Source organism: Bactrocera dorsalis, chromosome 4 (assembly GCF_023373825.1).
Source record: "Bactrocera dorsalis isolate Fly_Bdor chromosome 4, ASM2337382v1, whole genome shotgun sequence".
Classification (NCBI taxonomy): domain Eukaryota; kingdom Metazoa; phylum Arthropoda; class Insecta; order Diptera; family Tephritidae; genus Bactrocera; species Bactrocera dorsalis.
In genome coordinates, this window is record NC_064306.1 from 15,461,370 (window position 1) to 15,484,913 (window position 23,544).

Sequence of the window (23,544 nt, forward strand, 5' to 3'; positions counted from 1 at the left end):
ACAATTCTGCTTCGATTCAAGCCTTAGAGCGAAGCATCACCCTTGTCATTCGCCAGGTACCGGTCGAAATGCTCAAATGAGTCATCGATAATTGGACTCGACGGATGGACCATCTGAGATGTAGCCGCATCAAACATTTGAAAGAGATAGTAATTACATTTGAAATTTCTGTGTTTTTTTTAAGTGTGGAACCTTGAAATGGATTGTTTAGAAGTCCGTCGCCTTTTCATAAATGTATGTATAGTATATTAAACATAAGATTTGTCAGTTATTCTTCGAAGGCGCTGTGACTTATCATCAAACTGTAAACTCGTTTGTAAAAAAGAAACCGCTCTTTGCTCATAGCGGCAGCGTATTGAGGTCCAAAATAAGAGCTATGAAATAATTCTTCTGAGAGAACTATTATTATTTCATTTTCAGTCGATATTTTTTCTGTTGTATTAACTTACTTATATCGAGATATTATGTCTTTCGCGGCATTAGTCCATTTGACGAGTTCGTTCAATATTTCACCTCTTATGAACAAGTTGAAGCACTGAAGGGGATCCGTGCCATTTTTGGAAATACGAGTTGGTCCACGAACTTGACGAGCAAAAATGCATGTACAGGATTTTTTCGTCCAAACAGTAAGAAACGGCTGTAAATCACCGCACCACACAGTGTAGTAAAATTGAGTAAAATGAGAGTAGCAGTCGTATAATGAACGATCATTACTACTCTATGGTTAACTGAGAAAACTGACTTACATGTAAATATAAAGTAATAATTCGGTGTTTTTGTCAATTGGCGTTTTTACTATACATTCTTTCATACAATTAAAAAAATAAAAATAAAAATTACATACACTCATGCGACCTTAAAGTGGATGTGAAGAAAGGTCACATCCTCGTCGTCACAATTTGTACACATCTCGTTATCCAAAACATACATATAACAATGTCCATTACATTTGGAATCGTATGAACCAACAAAAATAGTCGAAATTTTCACTTATTAGAAATTATAACTTTTTGTTGCTTCATCTATAGACATATACCATACATATTTACAAAATACGCAAGTCGAATTTCAAGTAAATCGTCTGATTAGAATTTGAGATATCGTAATGATCGCATGGAAAAAAGTAGTTTCGATAAAGATACATTTAATATGTACTTCGTCGCCCAAAATGGTCACGACACAGCTGTAATAAAACGGAAAATAATCGAAATTTCGCCAAAACCTCGAATAATATATGTACATAAATTACCGATATATGTAAAAATTAGAAGATTTCAAATCTATATATACTACTTTCCTACTTTCCTACTTTCATAGAAAAAATTATTACTATATGTAAACTGCTTTAAGGCAAAATGATCAAGTAGGTAAAAGTAAAATAAATCAAAAGAACTCGACGAACTTGAAAATCTAACAGGTCAATTAAGAAGTCCCTGGCCTACCATAGTAAAACTTAAAAATTATTCCATGCTTACTCCCAAAATATATACGCCATGAGCTTGCCGCCTGTGATTTATTACGCTTGAACATCTTCAAATACTGTTTGGAATCATCAACTTGTACATAGTTAGTTGATTTTAGTAAAAAGTTAGCTCGCTCGTCACCTACTTTGCCCAGAGCTTTCTCATACCCAAATATTCGTGAATGATATGATGTAGCCGTTCAGTTGATTTCGTTAGAGTGCTTGCTATCTTGAACAACTTTACTTCACGATCATCCAAATTTATTTTCGGGACTTTTTTGATGTTTTCATCGGTAACAACCTCTTTTGAGAGTCCACTGTGTTCACTGTCTTTGGTGCTTATTTCATCACGTCTAAACTTAGTATACCAATCAATAAGTTGTTTTTCCTCGGGCAGTGTTCGGTAATTCGACATCAAGCCAAGTTTTTGCTTCAACTGTATTTTTTCTCTTCAAAAAGCAATATTTTATCAACACGCTAAATTCCATTTTTCCATTTTTTATGCTAACAAAAGCTGCTTCACTCAAAATAGTTATGATTTATAATTCACAAACTAAAGATCCGATAGCTGTCAATGCGCCTATTGAAGGTTAGGGCTAACTAAAAATCATAAGGATTTAATTTTAGTAGCGCCATCTATGTGCCAGACCGGACTTTTCAACTGATCTGTTATATATTAGGGAAAGGGTTTTTATCCCTTCTTAATAATTATAAACTTTCAAGTTGAACAATATTTCCATTTCATTGTGGATTATCTAAATGGAATAACGTTTGAGGAAGATATGGAAAAAATTTATAATGTGGAATAGACGCAAATACATATACATATGTATGAGTGCTGAGTACATATGTATGTGTCTCAGTAAATAATACAGAATGCCTAAAATCATTGCGTGTAAACATGTTATTAAAAAATGCTTATAGAAATAATTGTTTAATTACCTAATGTCATGTAATCGAATGAGTTTTATACTATTATTTTAAAATTATTAATTATTTCTTCGGTTGGATGTGCTTTAATTTACTGGATCCATTTAGTTATTTTTTTTATTGAACATTTTATGACATTTATAATATTTAGTTCATAATTTTAATTTTTTAATAACATCTTAGTGCAACTTTGAGATATCTTAGTATTGGTTTTTATGTTAAATACATTAATTACAGTAAAGCTACCATAGCTCCTACAATTTATATAATCTTAATTATTCCATTTTGTTTAATATATTATTTTTATAACGTTTTTTTTACGATTGTTTAGTTAATCTCAACATAGATATGTCGTTGTTATCATGCCAAATTAATAATGATTTAAAAGATTTTGGTATATAGCGTTTTAATTGACAGCATGCCTATTAGGTGTCTATGTTAGAAGGCTGACATTTTCGGGAACTTATCTTCATAAGTTCAGAACTTAGGTGTTTATCCTAAAGGGTAGTTTCCAGTTCTCAAGAAGTGTAAAAACTTCATATAAAAAACGGTTAAGGAATGGTCAATAAATTTTCCTGCGGTAAATTTTCTAGTGCTAGTATGCTCTGAAGACATCTAGTACTAATTTTTAATACATTTTCTCAATAAAATGCGAATATGGATACGCTGGTTTTGCGAAGAAACATGAAATCAACAATTGTTTTTGAAGGAAATTCAAAGTAATCGTTAAATTAATCGTAAATTAGTTAAAATCATTGTTATGAGCTATAGTTCATTTTGAAATGTTGTATAAAACTTACCAATCATCAACCACATTCCTTAAGTCGCAATGAAAATATTTGTATACTTACGCACATAAGTATATTTTCTTTGTTTATTTTCTCTTGCTTTTCTAATGTGCATCATTCACAATGCGGTAACCTGCTGTCAAAATTACTTGACTACAGCTCCAGAAATAAGGATTTTTTTTTTGAGCATTTACTTGAGAGCTGGATTTTATGGATAACTACCAATGGGGTGAAAAGTACCGTAGTAAAAAGTAACTGAAAAATCTTAAAAAAACAAAACTCTTTGTCTTAAGGTTATGCACAAGCATTTCCACGGATTTTTCGTTTTCCGAATCATTCTCTGAATGTCTATCTGTCTGTCTAACTATGCAAGCGATAACTTCGAGAAAAAATTAAAAAATCTGAAAAGATCGTGGTTCATGTAGTTTTTAGCACTGTGACGAGGATATCAATGGAAATATTTGAATATACCAAAGCGAATATAAGAGTTCAAAGATGTTGAACCTCTTACCTTAAGGGGGTATTCTAGTCTAGAAGCATGAATTTCAAGTAATTTTTAAAGTGTCGTAAAAAAAGGCAATTAACATTTTTACTATCCATTTTTTTTATTAGTTATTTGTTAATTTTAGAAGAGTAGAGAAAAAATTAAAAGAAGTAAAAAATTTCAAAAGTTATGAGCTGACGAAGGGGGGGGGGGGGTCTCTAAAAATTTCCACATGACCATACCCATGATTTCAACCCTCCTAGGTATCTGAAACCAAAAAGAAAAAAAGATTATTAATCTTGAATAATGTCGCAATGGCCGGAACTACGGAAAAGTGGGAAAAAAAATTTCCCAAAATGGCGACTGCCTAAAAAAAACTTTTTTTTGGATCACTTTTTCTGACTATTTCAATTTTTTTTTTTTAATAATAAAAATAAAAATTTGGGGACAATAGACAAGCCTATAAAGAAGATTCTATAAGAAATTCAAGTAAATCGGTCCAGTAGAACCTGAGAAATCGTGGGTATCGTTCTGAAAAAGTCGGTTTTGAGAAAATCGGGTTTAAAGTTTCGCGTTCTGGCCGAACCAGTTTGGATGCCGGGTCAGAAAAATGCCTATATCTCCGAAAATAATTTGAATTTTGAAAAATCCTCTTGTACACATATTCTGGAATAGTTACCCTTTGAAAAAAAAAAATAATTTTTTTTTTAATTTCTAGACTAGAATACCCCCTTAAGATGGTCGAAATCGGACTATATATTTTCGGGGTCAATGCGTAAAACGCCTTAAATTAATTGGATTGAAATATTTTCTTGAGTAGGCTTATCTTTAATATAAAAAAAAATTATAATCTGTCCACACCTACTCCTAGCGACAAATTGCCCAGGGGAACGAGTATTTCCCCTTTATTTCAAAAACAAAACTTTTTAGACTTCTGATACTTTTGACTATCTGATGAAGATACTTTCAAAAGTAAGAAGTTCTTTGAAATATAATACGCTCTTGATATACTAGATGTGTTGCTTTAAGCATAAAAATCACCAAATTAGTGTTGTCCAGTAGAATTTATATTGTTATTTTTATTTTGTTTAATAATTATTTTTTCAGTGTACTTTTTTGATGTTGTCATTTATTATTTTTAATTTTTGTGCAAACGTTTGTTAACGTCCGATTTAATTAGCCAATATAAAAATGTAAATATTCATACATTATACAATATCATATGTATGTAGTGTATATGTGCGTGTGTAGTATGTATGTATGTAAATTTATATATAAATGGTATGTGCTAACACATACTATCTGACGAATAAAAAACAATTGTCTGATTATTCGGCGAATCAAACAACACAGTCAGGCTTACAAACTTGATCTTCGAGTAAGAGTTGCCATGTTTCATAATAAAACGGCAGATACAAATATGCTTATGACTTATATTAGGGGTTACCTATCTACAATTCATGTGCGTAAGACTACGTTAGAAGAAAATCGATTTGCAAATGGTCTCTCAATTTATGAAAAAAAAATTAAGTCTACTAAGCAAATATGAATTCCTTATAAGTTCACCTTGCATTTGAAAACATTTATGGAGATTTTAATAGTTCTTGAGATATTGCGATAATGATAATGGGAGCTGAGATGGAAGACCGTTTGCTGAGCGTTTTTTTTCTGACGGAGTCTTAACCAAATACAATGTACCTAGATATACATACATATGTAGTTAACTATTAATTACTCTAACTTTAATATTTCGAACGGTATAGGCTATCTCGATAACCTCAAAACTCCGTGTGCTGCATATAACTTGTATAAAATATTTGTTTATTTACCTTTTGCAGGTTTAAAAATAATACTGTTTAACTTTTGCTATACATCCATTGACCCCCATGACATGTTTCCGAACTCGATTACATTGTATGAGTTCGTGCCATGGCGTCTTGCCTTTTTGACTAACTAAAGACGCTACGTCATAAATTGATCAATTGCGATTTACGTTGCGCCTCTAGTCTTATTTCTAGCATTGTATACGCCGGCAAGCTCAACACTAGCATTATAACCATGGTGATAATCTTCGGCGTTTCACACATCAAACCATGCGCTGCGAACGTGATACCTAGGCCGAGAAAACGTAGTCCCTGCAAAGGACTGGTGACATCCGTAACGTGGTTGGCGTGATTCAGCGTGATTAAGGCCATTAAAAGCGTTTCCCACATACCGTTACATGCGCCCCATGAGGCAGCCAGCACATAGAAAAGTGCCATGTCATCGCTCGATGGCTTCCAGCTGGATAAAGCAAGTAGTAGACATGATTGGAAGAAGAAACCGGCCACTGTCAGGAGAAAGTGAGAAAATATGAAATCAATGAATGATTGCCAATGAATCTATGAAATCTATGAATTAAAGTTAACTTTACTTACAGATGACCACGATTCGTTTGGTGTGACGTAGTAGCATGCTTAATGTGCAGGAAACTATGCATTGCATAAGACCCATGCCGACTAAAGCACCAGCCACCATGCTAATACCCAAGGAGCAAGAGACGAATGCCTGTAAATGCGAGAAAAAGAAGATTATTTTAATGTGCTACTCAAAATATCAGATCACTGATTTCTCAGATTATTTACCCGCAGAAAGTCGCCCAACATATAGGCCTGTTCAGTTCCCACGAAATACGCCATCGGTCCGGCGAACAATATCGTGTCCGTTACGCCTTTTATATGCACCTCGCGACGGAATGTGCATTGAATGCGCCCACCAAAGAAGGATAAAGCCGCCGCAGCTAATGTGAATAAGAAATAGGTGCTTATCAACGTAATACCGCCGCCAGTCGATCTCTCATTAATGAATTGCGTGTAAATCGTTTCGTTGGTACCGTTGCTCGTATCGTCAAATGTGTTATCTTGATGCCAAACGGGGCACATATCGGCACCACAAATTCTTTCACCATGCTCATTGTGATAGTAAAAATCATCGAAATACCCCGGTATATTGGGTAAAAAACCAGTCATACTGTAAGAATGTGAACGCAGTGCCACTGCCTTCACCATATTTTCTGTCAGATTTTCACTGGGCAGTAAAGTTGCTTGTGTCTCCATTGCCACTGTTTCGCTACTATCGAAGCAATTCCAATCGCTAGAACTACAAGCCAAAGTGAATGATGCCAATAGTGTGCCCAGTATGATACCCAGATCTTGTGCCACCTGAAACCAGCGCGCCAAACGGCGCACCTTTTGATCGCGGTTACAGAAGAGTTTATGCTCATCCATCACATCCGTATTATGCGACGAACTCAGCATGCACTCATGCTGGGAACAGCTCAACTTGCTACCAAAGTGCACCACCAATGCTATTTTGCTAATCCATGAAGGGCTGTATGTGACACCGAGCAGTATATATGCCGGCAGTAGCGTAAAGATGGAGGGAAAAAGATGACATAGGAGAAAGATACTCGCCGCTACGTAACTGGCGCCAATCACTGTTGTATGACCAAATTTCTGTATAAGGCGTTTGGTAAATAGGCACATAATGGCGGAGATCAAAAAGCAACCGCTTAATAGAAGTGAGCCGATGTTGGGTCCCACATGTAACCACTGTTCGCGTTGATGCCACACGGAGTTGGAACCTTGTAGCGCGAATAGCGGCAATAATACACCGCAAATTAAACCGTGTGCCACCGCTATGCAGATGAAGCTCTGACACACCTTATGTCGCACGTGTGGCGGTATCTTATGGCGGCAGTTGCGGTTATTAAGCGTAATAAGGCGTCGTATCGATGCAGCACCAATGGAACTGTTGATAGACTCACGTCGACGAGAGGCGGCCAATGCGGCTTGCACCTGATATGAAGAGACCGGATTGATACGATGTGAACGTGTGGAAATTGGTGAGTATGCAGCAAGGTGCTATTGGAAGAAATTATAAATAAGTTAAATGTTTTTTCAATTAGTAGTATGAAACATAAATTCGGCTAGTCATTGTCCGAAAAAATACGGTTCCGTAATGGTGGTGTAGAACAAAATGTCTTAGGAACGGAGGTAAACAAATAACCCTGCAAGATGGAGGTAACAAATTCACAAATACATTTGTAAGGTTATTCCTCTTATACTACTACATATCCATATCTAACTTTTTGTTTTGACATTTTATGAGCGTAAGTAAGTTTATAATATTTTATTAAAATTTTTTAATTAGAATATTTTCAGAAAAAAATTGAATAATTGGGAGACAAAGCATTAAATATATTATTGAAATTTCATTCAGCCACACATATTTATGTCCTCGGTAAAGCTAATATCTTGCACTGGCAATCTTTGTCCAATTGCGAAATTGCCCAGAGCCTCATGGGACCAGTTGTAGAAGCCTTCAATCATCTAAACTTAAATTTGCCTCCAACATATTCAGAGGCTAGTTCGGTAAGTAAAGCTTAAAGATGCAGTTATCCTACGAATACCATGCAACAATTTGATATATATATAGTATGCTGTTAGATTTGCGTGCGTCTCAGTGTGAAACACAAAGCTCTATGCTAAGGATTGATAAGCGAGAACAAATGCGACAGAAACGCATATTACAGAGTGCAGCTAGTAATCTCAATAAGAATATGAGATTGGACTCTGTGTTATTTGAAAATTTCGTGTAAGGGAAAAATGTGTGCAAAGTGTTATTAAACAATAACCCATGCAAAATTTCTTGAAGATATATCGTCAAATAAAAAGTTTTCAATACAAGCACTTAATTCCGATCGTTCAGTTTTTATGGCAGTTATATACTATAGTGGTCCGATATCGGCGATTCCGGCAAATGAGCAGTTTCTTAGGGAGAAAAAGATGTAAGTACAATTTCATGTCGGTATCTCAAAAACTAGTCCCTCAGTTCGGGTTTATGCAGACAAAGGGGTACGGCACTTCAACTCAGCTGGTCGTGTTGATCATTTATACATATACAAGTATGTATGTTTTTAATATGGTCTCCGACTCTGAAGGAAGCGTCCCATAAGGATGGGTATTGTAAACTTCGAAGGAAACTTTATATACCTTATTGTGGTCATATCTCTAGCCCAGCAAACAAAACATCCACTTCTAAGTTTTTATTTTAGTTTGGGTGTCATGTAATTAATCTCTTTGTTTTTGATTTGGCAACACTACATAGTGTGGCAAACTGGCAACTCACAACTTTATCGTAAGTTTAGGGAATTAAGACAACTATAAGCATTAGTGGGACCAGAGCACAATCAATATGGCATGAATGTTTGATTGTAAAAAAAGTTGTCCACGTTGGATCCCCATCAATTTGTCAATCGCTCAAAAAAACTCGTCGTTTAGTCGAGAAAAATTAAAAATACGATAACGGTGCTTTGAAACACGCCTATGGCATCGCCATATGAATCGTGGATTTACGCGATTACATGAGTGTTCATGCGACCTCTGATCACACGGTACTTCCCGACCATTTCTCTACGCAGCACGCATCGCACACAACTCACAACCACATAGCACAATACAACAGATCATATCACCCATCAAAAACAGACACAACATATCATACAAATATATAATACAACCACACTAGACACCAACTCTCCAGCTCATGATTATCCACCATCCAACCGATCAAAAAGGATCACTTCGTCGGGGATGGACCCCTGTTTCGATTTCTTCTGTGACTGTCCTCACGTTGTGGTAGCTGGTTTACGACACGGAGGAGGAGATTAATTAAATAAAGTGAATTATTGATAATAAACAAAATGCAAGCAAACATACAAGTGAAGCTAATAAAAGTATTAAAAACCAAAAAGTAAAGTACGAATTATAAATCCGAAATAAAGCGAATCAAAAGGTTTTACAAAAATTTACAAAAGGTTTTACAAAGAAAAGTGCATGTGAGTATATCACCAAACGCAAGGTGAAAACCACCAATAATGACTGTTTCTAGATGAGCCGAATCCAAACAATGTTGTTCCGTATAGTCCTGATTTGGTATCGAATACAACGCTTTTCGACACCTGAAGAGGCGGTTGATGCACTCAGAACGTATGTACATACATACATACATACGTTTTGGGAAAACCTCAACCAGAGTGCAAAAGTAGTTCGACAATTGATTCAAATGCATACAAAAATGAATATATCTTAAAGAAGAATATTTTGAACAACAAGAAAGCGGTTTTCGATGATTAATATTTGTTGTTGTTCTCTAATTTCAAAATATAAAGACAGCTCTTATAATAAAAGTGTTTGTTACCCTTTAATTTGACAAAGTAATGACGTCTGATATTTCCTCTACCAAAAGTAGTCATAAAATTCCTTGAAGGATACTTATATTTCAAGGTCAAAATCATAATCTTATTAATTGAGTAATGCTCTTATTTTCATTCAATTATCGTCATATCATTGCCGGCTAGTTATTGCCTCAACTGCTCAGTGCTCTGCCCTCAACAGCAAGCTACCATGGCAACAAAGCAAAGCCAGAAACACGATGAAACGAAAACAAAGGTGCTCATTGTGCAGAGTTTATGCGGGTGGGAATAAGGAAATAAGGGTAGGTTCTTTGCTTATTTATGTTTTTTGAAGAAGTTATTGCAAACTTTGTAGGTAGGAGAGTGGGTGTTAGCATTATCATCTCGCATTCTCTCCCTCGTAAATTGACACAATTTCGCATCAATTACTGTTTACTGTGGTCATTGTTAAAATGTAGGTTTCGACACAATTTTAAATCCGTCACTTAAGTAATAGAGTAATATTGTCTGGTCCTACACACATATGTATGTAAATATGTACAGCCTAAACGACCTTACCTCCAAAAATTGTTCATCCCAAATATTGTGTGTCGCTCCCGAACTTCTTGTGCGCAACACTCGATGTCGTGTTGTCAGCGAATGTCGATGATGTTGATGGTGTTGATGATGGTGTTTCGTTAGTAATGCCGGCGTGCCTAAGCCGAGCAGTGCTGCGCCGCCTACAGCAAACCCACTCAAAGTAGTCGTAGCCGTCGTGGCTGGGGTATTGGCGCTAACGCCGAGAACACCAGTTGCTGCGGCTGTGCCTGTTATGTGGGAAGCTCCGACGGCTGCAGCCATACCAAGTGTGCCACCACCCATTCCCAAACCAGCCATTAGATAGGCATTGTAGGAATTTTGCTGCAGAAGTAAATAAACCATAAATGTATGTATATAAAAGTATGAGCAAGTACATACATACATATATAATATATGAATTCAGAAATATATTAAAAAATGAAGAATGAATGAACACGAGAGAAGCTTTGGTGCAGTTTAAGAGGTGCGAAACAATATAAGGACAATCAAAAAATAATTTCTCTTAATTTTGATGTTGAACTAAGTTGAAAGAGCGTAACATTGTGAAATGCGGACAGCAAAGAAATTTTCACATAAAGTTAGTGTCAACTACTTATCTTTAAGTCATACCTTCCGCTTCGAAAGACGAAAATTCTTAGTTACAATTGGTGATATCATCAAAACATATTATAGTGTTTTCCATAATTTATTAATAATCAGATTAACTTTACTTCTTTTATCATACTTTGAGAAAGTATTTTTTTTTTTTTTGTAGTTTTCAAGTTTGACTCTTTAGGAAATTTTTATTACTGTTTTCAAAGCACAGAATTTTTGGTTTTTTTCTAATTTTATGTTGTGGTTAGGGTAAGAGTCTTATGATTTAGTATATTGTCACCTAAAATGCAAAACAATGTAGAATGTCAAATTGAAAGGTGAATTTTTAATTTATTCTTCGCGCGTTATTCGAATTTTTCTGTAAGTTGGTAGTAGGGTTAGTGACATCTATCTTAAATTTCAAGTCAAAATATTCATTAGTATTTGAGATACGCGTCGTTTTGTGAGTTTCGAGAGCCTTTTCGAAGCGAATTCTTCGATTTTTACTATGCCTGCATTTATTGAACAAAGAAAGGCTTTGGCCATCACGACAGAGGATTTTTCGAAGTGCTATGATGACTTAAAAATTAGTAGGCATAAGTGTATTGCAGCGGGAGGGGATTATTTTGAAGTAGATGAAGACTAAATTCACCTTTCAATTTGGTGGCAGTAGTAATAACCAATATAAAACCATTTTATAACCAAAACTCAAAATTTTTTTTAATGTGAGTGTATGATAATCAATATAAGTATAACCAATTTATAACCAAACAGCCAAGAAGCTTCGATCAGCCCGTCCGGTCGATCCTGCTCAAGGCTTGAATATTAATTTCTATTTGATGAGTGTGTCAGGGTCTTCGGCTGGATAAAGCAAGTTGTTGTATAACTGCACAGTTTCAGCGTGAGATAAAGGTATCATGCAGTTGGTTGGTCCCATCTACATGAACTGTGTCCGATCATGTCAAATTACACTGACAAACTCACAATTTTTAGTAGGTCTCTTTTTTATCAAAGCTGTATTGGGAGGTGAAATCAACTAGGGACTTTCTAGGTTTCGGTTTCGGCGAACTCTAGGTTTGGATTGAGATTAACCGCCTCAATCAAATTATTATTGTAATCCGCATCTTCCCGGATAACGCTGTCTTGTACTTTTGCTATCATTCTTCAAATCAGGCACAAATTATACAAATATATTTGAGTCAATATTACCGATAGCTATGATATTGAAAGAACGTTACCATACTAAACAATTAAAAAATCCTGAGTATTTTTACTAGAATAATGCCGAGCTCAAATAATCCAATTATAAATTCATTTACGTTTTAGATATCTACATGGTGCTACAATTTCTCAGTCTTTTGATATAAACCCGCTCATAAACTGAACACAGTTAACAGTTCTCTTCTCTAAGTCGAATATAAACTGTTTAACGCATTTTTGTTTGAGTAATCTTTGCATTCTTTATTTTAACCCTTTCAGCCCCAAAGGACTTTTTAAACGATGTCTAACATATGTAGAAGTTGCTTATAAGCAACTTCGGGGCTGAAAGGGTTAATAAATTTTAGGTAAGGAGCAGTTTAAATTGAGTGATCTCATCATAAGTAAATTGTCTTAAAATATATGTACATCTTAACCCTGGACGGTCATCCTTATTTTTTGTACATTAACGTCATCCTTCGTCAATATGACGACGACTTATTTTAAATCCATTTTCAGTAGGGTGTGAGTCGAAATAATGAACGCGTTTTATTTTTTTTTATTTATTTATTTCATTATTAATAAATACAAGTGAAAAATAAAAAGGAAAACTTATGTCGCTGTACGAAAGCGGAGATCAACACGAACAATTAAAAACATATTTACAATGAAAATAAAATAGTTCGTAGTCATTTTGACGAAGGATGACTGTCAAATATTTAATAATATTCTGGTTATCTAGTTATGGAATGTTATGAAATAAATGATTTGTTTACAATTTATTTCTATAAGAAAGAGTAAGCTCTGTGTATCTCATTTACCTTGCGCTGTGCAAATAACGCCATTCGCTCACGCTCACGACTTGAATCACGTGCTCGTTGCTCTCGCAATTGCTCACGTTGCTCACGTTCACGGCGTTTTTCACGTCGGCGCTCTATTTCCTCCAACTCGTGCAAATTCGGTAAGCTACCCATGTTGGCTGGCGTTCAAAAATTAAGACCAAGGATGCTTAATATACCGTTATTGCTCAGCTGTGGGAAGCGTAGCGTCAAATACGACCCCAAACGCACGCTAACCAATACAACTAAGCATGTGTGTGTCTCGGTATATACGCGACTTTATGTAAATATTGGTACTGTACACTTACGTTCAGAAAACGCGCAGAGTTTTTTTAATTGTAGATTATAGCGTTTTGCTCTTTGTATTTGTTTATTTACTGCTTCATGGATCCAGTATGCGTATTTTCCATATTTTGCATTTATGCTACTGTTAGGTAAAAAAAAATTAATTAAATGTTTCTAGCTTGTTTTGGTTGCCTAGAGCAGCCGATGGTGGCTACGGTATATTCTGTTATTCCAGCTGGCTTCAGCTTCGCGGCGCTAATGGTACATACACATAAAATTGGGCTATTTGGGATAATAACTTGGTTTTTACTTTACACATTTCGTGTGCATCATTTAAAAATTTCTTTGTAGCTTTACTCAATATTTTTATATGTTAAACTTTGTAAATATGTATTATTGTATTATTGTTATTTTTCCGCACTTATTTTATATGAATGTCACAAATGTATGTACTTATGTGTGTACATACATACATATGTATCTAAGTAGTTATTAGTTTGCAATTGCTTTTGCCAACAATCTGCTTTGCATCGGACACTCTGCACACTCTTGGCGCGTGTGGTTGCGCTTGACTGGGTGCCGTTGATGCGGTTAGTTGGGTCTAAATTAATGTGAATTCAAAATATGTCCTCAGTACACACTTTGTTGTTATAGTAAGAGTTATATTCATTAATTGGTAATCTTGTCGTTTTATCGGTTGGTATTGTCATGAGAACATTCGTGGATAGTATACATAATGATATTAGGTACTGCCGCAAGGCGTCGCCCTATTTATACCCGTTATGAATTCTTTAAATTTACGCGATATTACTGTTTTGTCTTTTGTTGAGCTTCTGAAACACAAAAAAGAACATTATTACGATTGTGGTATGCTTTAATAATCGTTATGTGGCATAGTACTAAATAATTTAAATATTAATGCAATAATTTAGGGGAAATAATTTCTTTTTTTATTAAAAAGTAACAGTTTATTGAATTTTCAATGTTTTTAATAATACTTGATAAATTATTAGAAGAAAAAAGCAAATAAAAACCATAGTGTTTTTGATGTAAAAAGTTTTCAGTTTTGTTATATTGGAAGTAGGAGTGGTAGTAGTTCGATTTCGCCCATTTTCGCATTGTGCCAAAAAAGTCTACCCTTTTGCATTAGCGATCGGAATTTTTATTTCGTTTCTGAGGTTATTGTTAACATGATTAAGTAATTACTTCCTAATATATATCAAACTTTATGACATTTTATTTATTTTGGTTTTGTTTTTAATATGTTTTCATCAATTAAATATTCATGAATTGTATAAACTTTTCTGATCCAATTATTATTATTTAAGGGGTTAGGGGTAGTCAGAATTTTCAAAAAATAATTTTTTTTTTACATTTTCGTTAATATCTTAAAAATATTCTCTGCTCGGGCACTTCACTTCAAAGCGGTAGCGTGAAACTTTAACCGCGTTTTTCTCAAAACTATGTTTTTTGAACTGGTGACAACTGTAACTCGAAAACCGCTCAGTAGATTTTAATGAAATTTTATACAGCTTTTAGAATACATAATAAACTCGGGCCTGATCGAAGGATTTTTTTTTCAAAAATTTCGATTGTTGATTTTGTCGCAAAAATTTAGAAAAAAATTTCCTGAGGCCGCCATTTTGTTAATTTTGAAAAAAAAAATTCTTCGATCAGGCCCAGGATTATCTATTTATAAAACTAATTATTTTTGTCCGATTGATTTGTGGTGAATTGCCAAGGATATATGGTTGTCACCGCAAGTCTCTTTTTTGGAACAGGTTTAACACAAACAACTATAATTTTGGAAATAAAATTTTTTTTTTGATTTTTTTGTATATATCTTGTAAATGACAAGAGCTATAAAATATGTACCTGCCAAATTTGTAGGAAATTTGATGTGCTATAAAAAAGGTTCGTGGTCAAAATCGCTATCATTAATACTTCTCAAGATATTCGGCTTTTTAAGTAAGGCTGTATGCAATTTTCATAATTTTTTTAATACATACATCCATGAAAATTCTATTCACGATTCACAGATGAAAATCGCTCCACGATTTTTTGTTGTGTTCACATTTTGTAGTGAGTGGTTCAGAACAGTTTTTTGTGATTTCTGATTTCTATTATTATATCGATGTTTTCGACATTCACCTCCCAAAGCATGGTGCATGCTTGACATCAAAATTAGAGGAACGGAATCAACGAAACCGATATTATAATATAAGGAAATTTCAGCCATCTGGCTTGCGTTTTCACATCTATCGAAGAAAAACTAGAAAATTTTTACCCTTTGCCCGTATTCACCATTTGCAAGTATTCCTCTTTGACCCATATCATATAGCCCCAAACACATTTATATAACGCAATATATAACCTGGTTCGAATAAAAGTGAATTTTTACAAAATATCTTCTGTATTAAGTATATAAAATTTAGGAACTAGAAGCCACACAAATTCTGAAGTTCCAAAATTCTCACTATACGGTTTTTGAAATTGATAGTAAATTTATAAGACATCTTCTTAAAAGCCATAGAAAAAAACCATTTTCGCCCTATATCTTGTACACTTTTGACACAATTTGCAGAAATTTTTGCCCGATTTGGAGATTTTAAAAATTTGTTAAAGTATTTTTCTGAATATTAAAAAACAGCGAAGATCATTTTGCCGCCCTCAAGACGTTGCGCCCGGTGCGACGACCCCTTCGCTCCCTCCCTAGCTACGCCACTGAAATAAAGTATACAGTAGAATCCCGATTATCCGGATCAAATAAAACCAGGGGTATTCCGCATAATCGAAAATCCGGATAATAGATTTCAAATCAAACAATATTTAAATTACATATAATAAAGTTTTATTATGTAATAAGTTTTACAAGTGTAGTTTAGATAATATGTACAATATATATAAACCGAGCTATAACGATAAATAATGTATTACATAATGCCTATATAATTTAAAATTTTGGTTGGAAATAACTTGTTATTGGTCTTTGACATAAAGAATCACATCGTTTCATTGCGGCCAAGTCCCTGATGCGTTTCAGTTGTAACAACTGAATGGGATCCGATTGACAACTAGAGCTGAGACAAATGAGTCCGGATAATCGGATATTCGGATAATCGATGTTCGGATAATCGGGATTCTACTGTAGTTGCTAATAAAAATAAAGTATTACCAAACCATAAACAATATATAGTATATGTACATATTTCCAATGAATAAGAGTAACTTTCTAATTCAGCTCAACCATTTCTAAAGTGGTCCTAAATTTAAAACAAAAGAAGGCAGAAAAAATGTAAACAATAACACCAGTATGTGTTCGAAAACCAATTAAACCTTCTTAAGAAAACACATAAAAACTTGGAGTCGAAGTGCCTAAAAGTATGTTTAGCAACATGTTCTGGTTGGCAGCTTTTGATGAAATCACAAATTTTTTTGCAATAACAGTGAGGAATGTTAAAATGTTAGAGTTTTTGTGTGTACATATGTATGTATGTATTGATGTATACGCAAATTGAAGTTCAGCATATGGCGCACATATGCCGACAATCTAATAACAAAAGCTCAAGTTGAACGCAATGAAGCGTATATAAACAAGAGACATTGTATCATGAGGCAATAAAATTTTAAAATCTTTCGTCAATGCTGTTATTAGAAATTTTGTTGTTTTCCCTGTCGTATTATTAAAATGTTGTTCTTTTCCGTACATTTAAGGTCATATTGAATATGAAAGCTTTTTTCAGCTACCCAAAGGTTGGAAAAATACATTTTTACTATTTTTTTAACATAAAGCCCTCTTTAAAGTCTTCTATATGCTATATACTATCAAGTCAATAGCTTTGATGGAAAAATTCAATAAAAGAAATGTAAAGCTTTGATGATATGTATGTTAATGCCATTTTGCTAATATTCAGTTATTACTTTAATATTACCTCAAGGCATTCTTAAACAGTATCAGTAGTTTCTGAAATACGCCTACTACTGCCTACGCTTACATACTTATGTATGTACATACTTGTACTTGTAGTTCACAGTAGCAAGGGGCACTTGTGGGTACACTTTTTTGAAAAAGTGGGCATAGCCACGCTCTCTAACAAGTTTAATCTGTTAATCTACAACAACAAAAAATTCTAAGTACAAATCTTATAAGAACTAGCAACAGTGTGAAAATGGAAGAAATTGGAGGATAACCCCACTCACTCCCCTTATAATGATACTTTTAAAAACTACTAAAAGCGCGATAAATCAATAACTAAATATGCCAGTAAAATTAAATCTTACCATCATATGGTATGAGAGAGCTTTATGGGAGCTGGTATGAAAATTGTATTTTGGGTGTGGCACGCCCACTTTTTGTTGAACTTTGCTCGAATAATGTCTTTAGAATGTGCCAACTCATGACTAAAACTTGTTCAAATCCAATTAAAACTACTTAAGCCCCTAGAATTTTGATCGAAAATGTCAGTCAATGTGAGATATATATAACTGAAATTAAGGGATTATTCTTCTCTTACAATGGTATGTCTGTTTGTCAAAAACGGGTTGAATTGGACCAATAATTCCCTTAGCCCTAATATACCCAATATAAAAATTTTCGTACATCCTGCTAACTTTACTCTATTTGGTCAGAAGGGTTTTACACCTTAAAGTATTTCCCTGGCTTTCATTCTTGCAAGAGTATAAAATGTTCGGTTGCACCCGAACTTAGCTCTTTCTTATTTGTTTATTTTTATTTTAGTTTAAACTTACTTAGTACTTTTCAAACGAAACTAAAACAAATTCCATTTACAAACATACTATACATAATTAAAACGTATGCTAAATTTATTTAAGTGCCATTTATAGATGGGAGGGAGCTCCCCGAATTGAAGTCATATGGTCAGTAGTAGTCACTCCTTATCTGCAAAAGACACATTTACGAATTTCAGAGCTAAACAAAATGTTCGTCAGATATGATATGATAGAGAGATGCAAGTTTTAGTCTATTGAAAATTGGTACACATTTCTGACCAATAGAGGGCTTGAGTATTATAAGTAAGTAAATAGCTTTTTAGATTCCAAACAGCCATATGAGAAGTTCGCCTAAAAGACACTGGATATTAAAAAAAATTATATACCCGTAAAATGCAGTTGAAGGCAGATAAGTGATACTGATAAGATGGCGACCGATTCCGCATATTATAAAGCAAAATTTCATGAATTAGGCATCGAATTTCTTTTATATCAATTAATATTACTTTATACTACGTAGAATGTGTGTATGTAAAAACTTAAATAGGTAATAACCAAACGTACTTTAGTTCATAAAATGAAAAAGCCGTAGATTGATTTATAATGAGTCCCCTGCAAATTTTACAATTCCTGAAATTCGAATACCAACTTAAAGCAGCTTTGACACTCTGTCAAGATCTTATAAAAAGATATTCGCTTAAGGAACGAAAGACCCTGACAGTTTCAGAAAGTTCTTTACATTACCCAACATTCTTATCATAAATCGTATGCTTATATGTACATACGTATACGAGTATTACTTATTGTACTTTCCACGGACAAAACATTTGCGTATGGTTCTCATATTAGTTTTAGAAATCATTATGATTTTTTGATATAAATACATACATACATACATAAGTATTTCAAAACTTAAACTAATTTGCTCTTACACAACAATGAAATGAAATATTATTAGAGAATGGAAAGGTTTTAACCCGCAATTATTGCAACCAACTTGACTTGTCTTAGCTTATACTTTGACTCGTAATATGAGCATCACCAGTCATCAAAATTACAAAACCAAAGTGTGGTACTCTCTCTACTTTAACTCCATTGAAAGCAGAAACAGCTTTTAGCCAGATAATGATGCTGAGTAGTAAATAGCTGACATGCAAAATACTCTCACTTGCAGTGGAGCAACCATTATTAAAAATTATTTAATTTTAAAGGCTTAAATCTGCATTTTACTAAATATAATTAAAAATTACGGGCTTTGAAGGTAGAAGTACTCTCGATTAGTTTTCAGTGTAAAAAAGGTTGAACTTGAAAGTAAATCATATTTATTCGTATCGATTCGCCATTTCTCTGCCCGATTCTGCTCTTTTGTAAAAAAGTTACTTTTAAAAGCAACAACAGAGTTAACAAGTTAAATTAGTGCAAGAGAGTATACGGATATTCTATTAAAGTGGTATAGAAGCTATTTCAATACCAAGTATTGTTTTCATATTCTAGATCAGTTTTACTATTATAAATAGTTCAGAATATGAATGAAAAGACAAACTTCTTTTTTATCTCGTATATTTTTAAATTTAAGACTTAAAATTAATTATAGTCATTTATAAAAAAGTAAAGAGTGACTACAACACTTTTTAAAAATCATAACACTTTTGCATTTACATACGTACATACATATGTATGTTACTATAGATACCGCAGGCTTTCTGCCTGTCTGTTTGTTTGGTCATTTAGTTTATTCGGTTCGCTAGAGAGCAACGCTCTCTATCGAATACAGCTAATATTAAACTTATACATATATCCATATGCATGTAATATTTGATATTACAAGTATGTCTGAGATTTGTACGTGTATTTCGATCTTTCCATAAATGAAAGACCCTAAGTCGTATAGTTTTTATCCGAAGCGCTGCTATTTCCAAAATACTCCTTTGGAATTGACGTTCTCTTTAATAACGTTAAAAAAAGGGGTTTGAGACATACCATAAACTTTACTCAAATTTATTGTGTAGCAAGCACGAGAGTTAGTACATTATATCTTTATATATATAAATCTTCTGACCGTGTGTTTGCATTTGAACTGCTCCTAAACGGATGGACCGATTTTGATGAAATTTTGTGTGTATGTTCAAGGAGATTCGAGAATGGTTTAGATTTACAATTTGGTCCACTGGAATATGTTTTTTTTAAATTAATTTTTCATTTGTAATTAATTGCTAATTTTAAATGTTTGACCGATGGATGGCGCTACCATCGCAGTATCTTGAAACTTGGGCGGGTCCTCTAGTTTTCTATAAAAACCAATGAACAATCGTGTATCGTCTTCCACACAAAAGTTATTTAATAGCATGTATTTTTATTACGAATATTAAGTTTGTGATGGATATGTTATTTCGTAAACAAGAATAATAGAGGCAGGATTGTGAAAAGTCAAGTCAAATTTAAATAGGAATTGCAAACAAAGTTTTCTCCTCATTTTGTTTCTGGCATCTTATACTAATTTCTATGAAACGCTCTAAAACAGTAGTAGGAAACTATGCATTTAATCTTATACCATGTTCAGACCGAAAATTTATGGGGATTAGCTTACATTTAATTCCATTCACTAATCAGCCCGTTCTCACTGCCGTTGGAAAGATGAAAAAACAGCTGTTTTTGCCATTCAAGAATTCACATCACTTAATATTTATCAAAAGAAAGGATTTTCATATAGTATTTTTAAATAAAAGCCGCCTTCTTTTAAATATTTTCCATATAATGGAAATAATGGACGCATTTTTTTCATTTGGGAAGTTGATTTTCAGGTGAAATTAGATTCATTGCTGGAAAAAAATTTGTTTGTTTACATTTTTTTCCCTTTGTAATGTCTAAAAAAGCTGTGATAATGTAATAGATTTGCAATGCTGACAAGTATCAGTAAGTAATCAGAGTCGCAGAGAGAGATTTAGCGTGGATCAGTTTCAAATCACTCCGATAAAGTGCTTTTGAACTATCATTTTTGTATGGCGAAATCTTGATAAATTTATAAGTTTAGTGGGATAAACCACTAGCCGAAATCGTGTGATTAAGTGTCGGTCGGTTTTACGTAAATATAACAAATCTCTCAGCAACCTCTCTGAGGCATAGAATCCGATCCGATAAACAGTGTTCATCATTCTATGATAAATCTGAAATTGCGGATTGTATATTCTTCGCAATTTTAAGCGTCCCAAGTTGGACATGGTAAGTTTAATTTTGATGAATAAAGATTTATGATTTAAGGAACTGCTTAGTGGTTTACGACTGTAAGGAAAACTGTATTTAAAAATTATTTTTAATGAAAAGCTTAGCTAAAGTTCATTATGGATGGAAAATTTAAAATATTCCACAGTTTAAGGAGTTTCGGGCAACAAAAACTTAGTGTTTCAAGTACCGTTGCCGACTTCAAAGACTGTTATTAATATTTGTTCACTTTTTGATGCACAATTAATTTCGTTATTTAAATATTTTTGTAATCCGTTTTTTAACATAATTATATCACTGTAGGAGTTGTGTTGTGTCGTAAGTGAAAATAAATTACAGTACGCAAACTGTTAACGAGTTTTATTTCATATACAAAGCACGCAATATATTTGCATGTATTCAAATGAAGCAAAACAGCTAAAGAGACCAGAAGGACTCTTATAATACTAGAATGCCATGGTAACCGCGCAACCCTCTGAGTAAATCTTATACAGATTGTGAAAATATGAGTTTTACATACATATATTAACATATTTATATCTATTAGTTTGTTCGTATAAACCATTTCTTATATGTATGTATTTACGTCGTTATTCATGTTTAGCACACATTGGTCCCTCAAACTGCGCTTAATGCCTCATATTTTCATTTGTAGATTATCTCGTGAGTTTTTCGTTTGACTTAAACGTTCTGTGGCAGCAGCATCAGTAAGGTATAATTTGCGTACATACATACATACTTACATACATATGCATGTGTTTTACAAAATAGCGGCAACGATGGTGAACTGATGGGCGTTGCTGTGCATATGTTAAACCTACTATTTATACCAGAACTCAGAATGACATTACATAATATTATATTGGTATATATGTATGTGTATATATAAGTTACAGCATAGTATAGCATGATTAGTGCAATTTTCTGCATCGCGGTTTGCCACTCATTCCACCCTCGAGTTATTTTCATTCTTTCTATTCATGCATAAATAAAGGAAGTTCTTTTTAGAGGCATTAAGGTAAAAAAAATATTGTTTTTGTCATAATCACCAATATTTCAAATTTATTAGTACGCGATTTCTTGCGCAATGCCATCAATACTTATTAAAAAGTCTTATGGAAATCATTATTCTCGACCAACTCTGCACGAGGTTTCTCGCTATCGCCGAATTTATTAACGTGACACAAACTTCATACATACATATCAATAACGTAGCCTATTTTTCATATGCTTTGGTGCCTAAAAGTTCAACTCATTAAAAATATGGTCCCTGGCATTTGTTGCAATTTCTCATGGAAATTAGTTAGTAGTTATTTAGGCGATTGCTATTGACATGGAGAAACAAAAGGTCAGTGGACGCAAGCATAAATGAAAAGTTTCTACAGGATTTGTGACATTCCATATACGCTATAATATTATTTGACCTGTTGTTAACGTATCTGAAGAGCTGGAACGCGAAATTTTATTATTTTGTTTTAAAGGACTGCAAATTACATGTCTCTACAGGAGTACATATATACATATATGGCATGAATATTGCATTCATACACACTTAAGTAGTTCAACAATTTGTATTTATTATGCATATGCATACATCAATTTAGATATGGTATATGTAGGAATATAGTGTTTGTAAATATGTACATATTCATATATTGCCTATGTTAATGTACTTTACTATAAAAGCTTATATAGTATTATTACAATCTCTGTAATTCTTCAGGCTCGATTAGTCACTACCATAGCTATATTTTTAGTGGTTTCTGGTATAAACGACCCAATTAAAAAAGATTTTTATACCCTGGGCAGGGGGGTATTAAGTTTGTCACGAAGTTTGTAACACCTAGTAGGAAATGTAGGAGATTCTATAAAACATTTGTATAACTGATCCGCGGGACGAGCTGGGTCAATTTAGTCATTTCCATTTCATAAATTATTGTTCAAGAGTCGCTACAATCACCAAACATATTGCTTAAATCGGAACACTAGAGCAAATACATAGGTACCATTCAAACTGACTCCCCAAAATCAAGATAAATTTCTTCAAAAAATATTATTTTTATTAAATTTATTATTATTTTGTGTGAAATAGTAATACAATTATTATTTTACATTTTGATTGGAAAGAAGCACTAGCTACTGAGGCTTAAAATATTATTTTTAATATTGACCTTCTTGTTTATTTTTTCCGTACGGGAATAAAATGATTTCTTTCGGTGCCA

The 23,544-nt window shown here is 33.6% G+C and overlaps 1 protein-coding gene across 1 annotated transcript; it reads right to left on the reverse strand.

Moving 5' to 3' along the window:
- Positions 1-1,679: 1,679 nt before the first annotated feature.
- LOC105233477 (uncharacterized) lies at positions 1,680-14,300 on the reverse strand. The gene is made up of 5 exons (XM_011215575.3): positions 13,070-14,300; positions 10,458-10,799; positions 6,289-7,566; positions 6,082-6,211; positions 1,680-5,993 (listed from the first exon to the last, which is right to left on the reverse strand). The coding sequence occupies exons 1-5, from the start codon at positions 13,220-13,222 to the stop codon at positions 5,632-5,634; spliced, it is 2,265 nt and encodes a 754-aa protein (XP_011213877.2). The 5' UTR covers positions 13,223-14,300; the 3' UTR covers positions 1,680-5,631.
- Positions 14,301-23,544: the final 9,244 nt, after the last annotated feature.

What these genes read in the sequence shown, in the direction of transcription:
- LOC105233477 (XM_011215575.3), bottom strand. Translation starts at nt 13,222, where the DNA reads ATGGGTAGCTTACCGAATTTGCACGAGTTGGAGGAAATAGAGCGCCGA. An exon ending in CGTTATTTGCACAGCGCAAG is followed by an intron (nt 10,800 to 13,069) that starts GTAAATGAGATA and finishes TTACTTCTGCAG; the next exon opens with CAAAATTCCTACAATGCCTA. An exon ending in CAAACGAATCGTGGTCATCT is followed by an intron (nt 5,994 to 6,081) that starts GTAAGTAAAGTT and finishes TTCTCCTGACAG; the next exon opens with TGGCCGGTTTCTTCTTCCAA.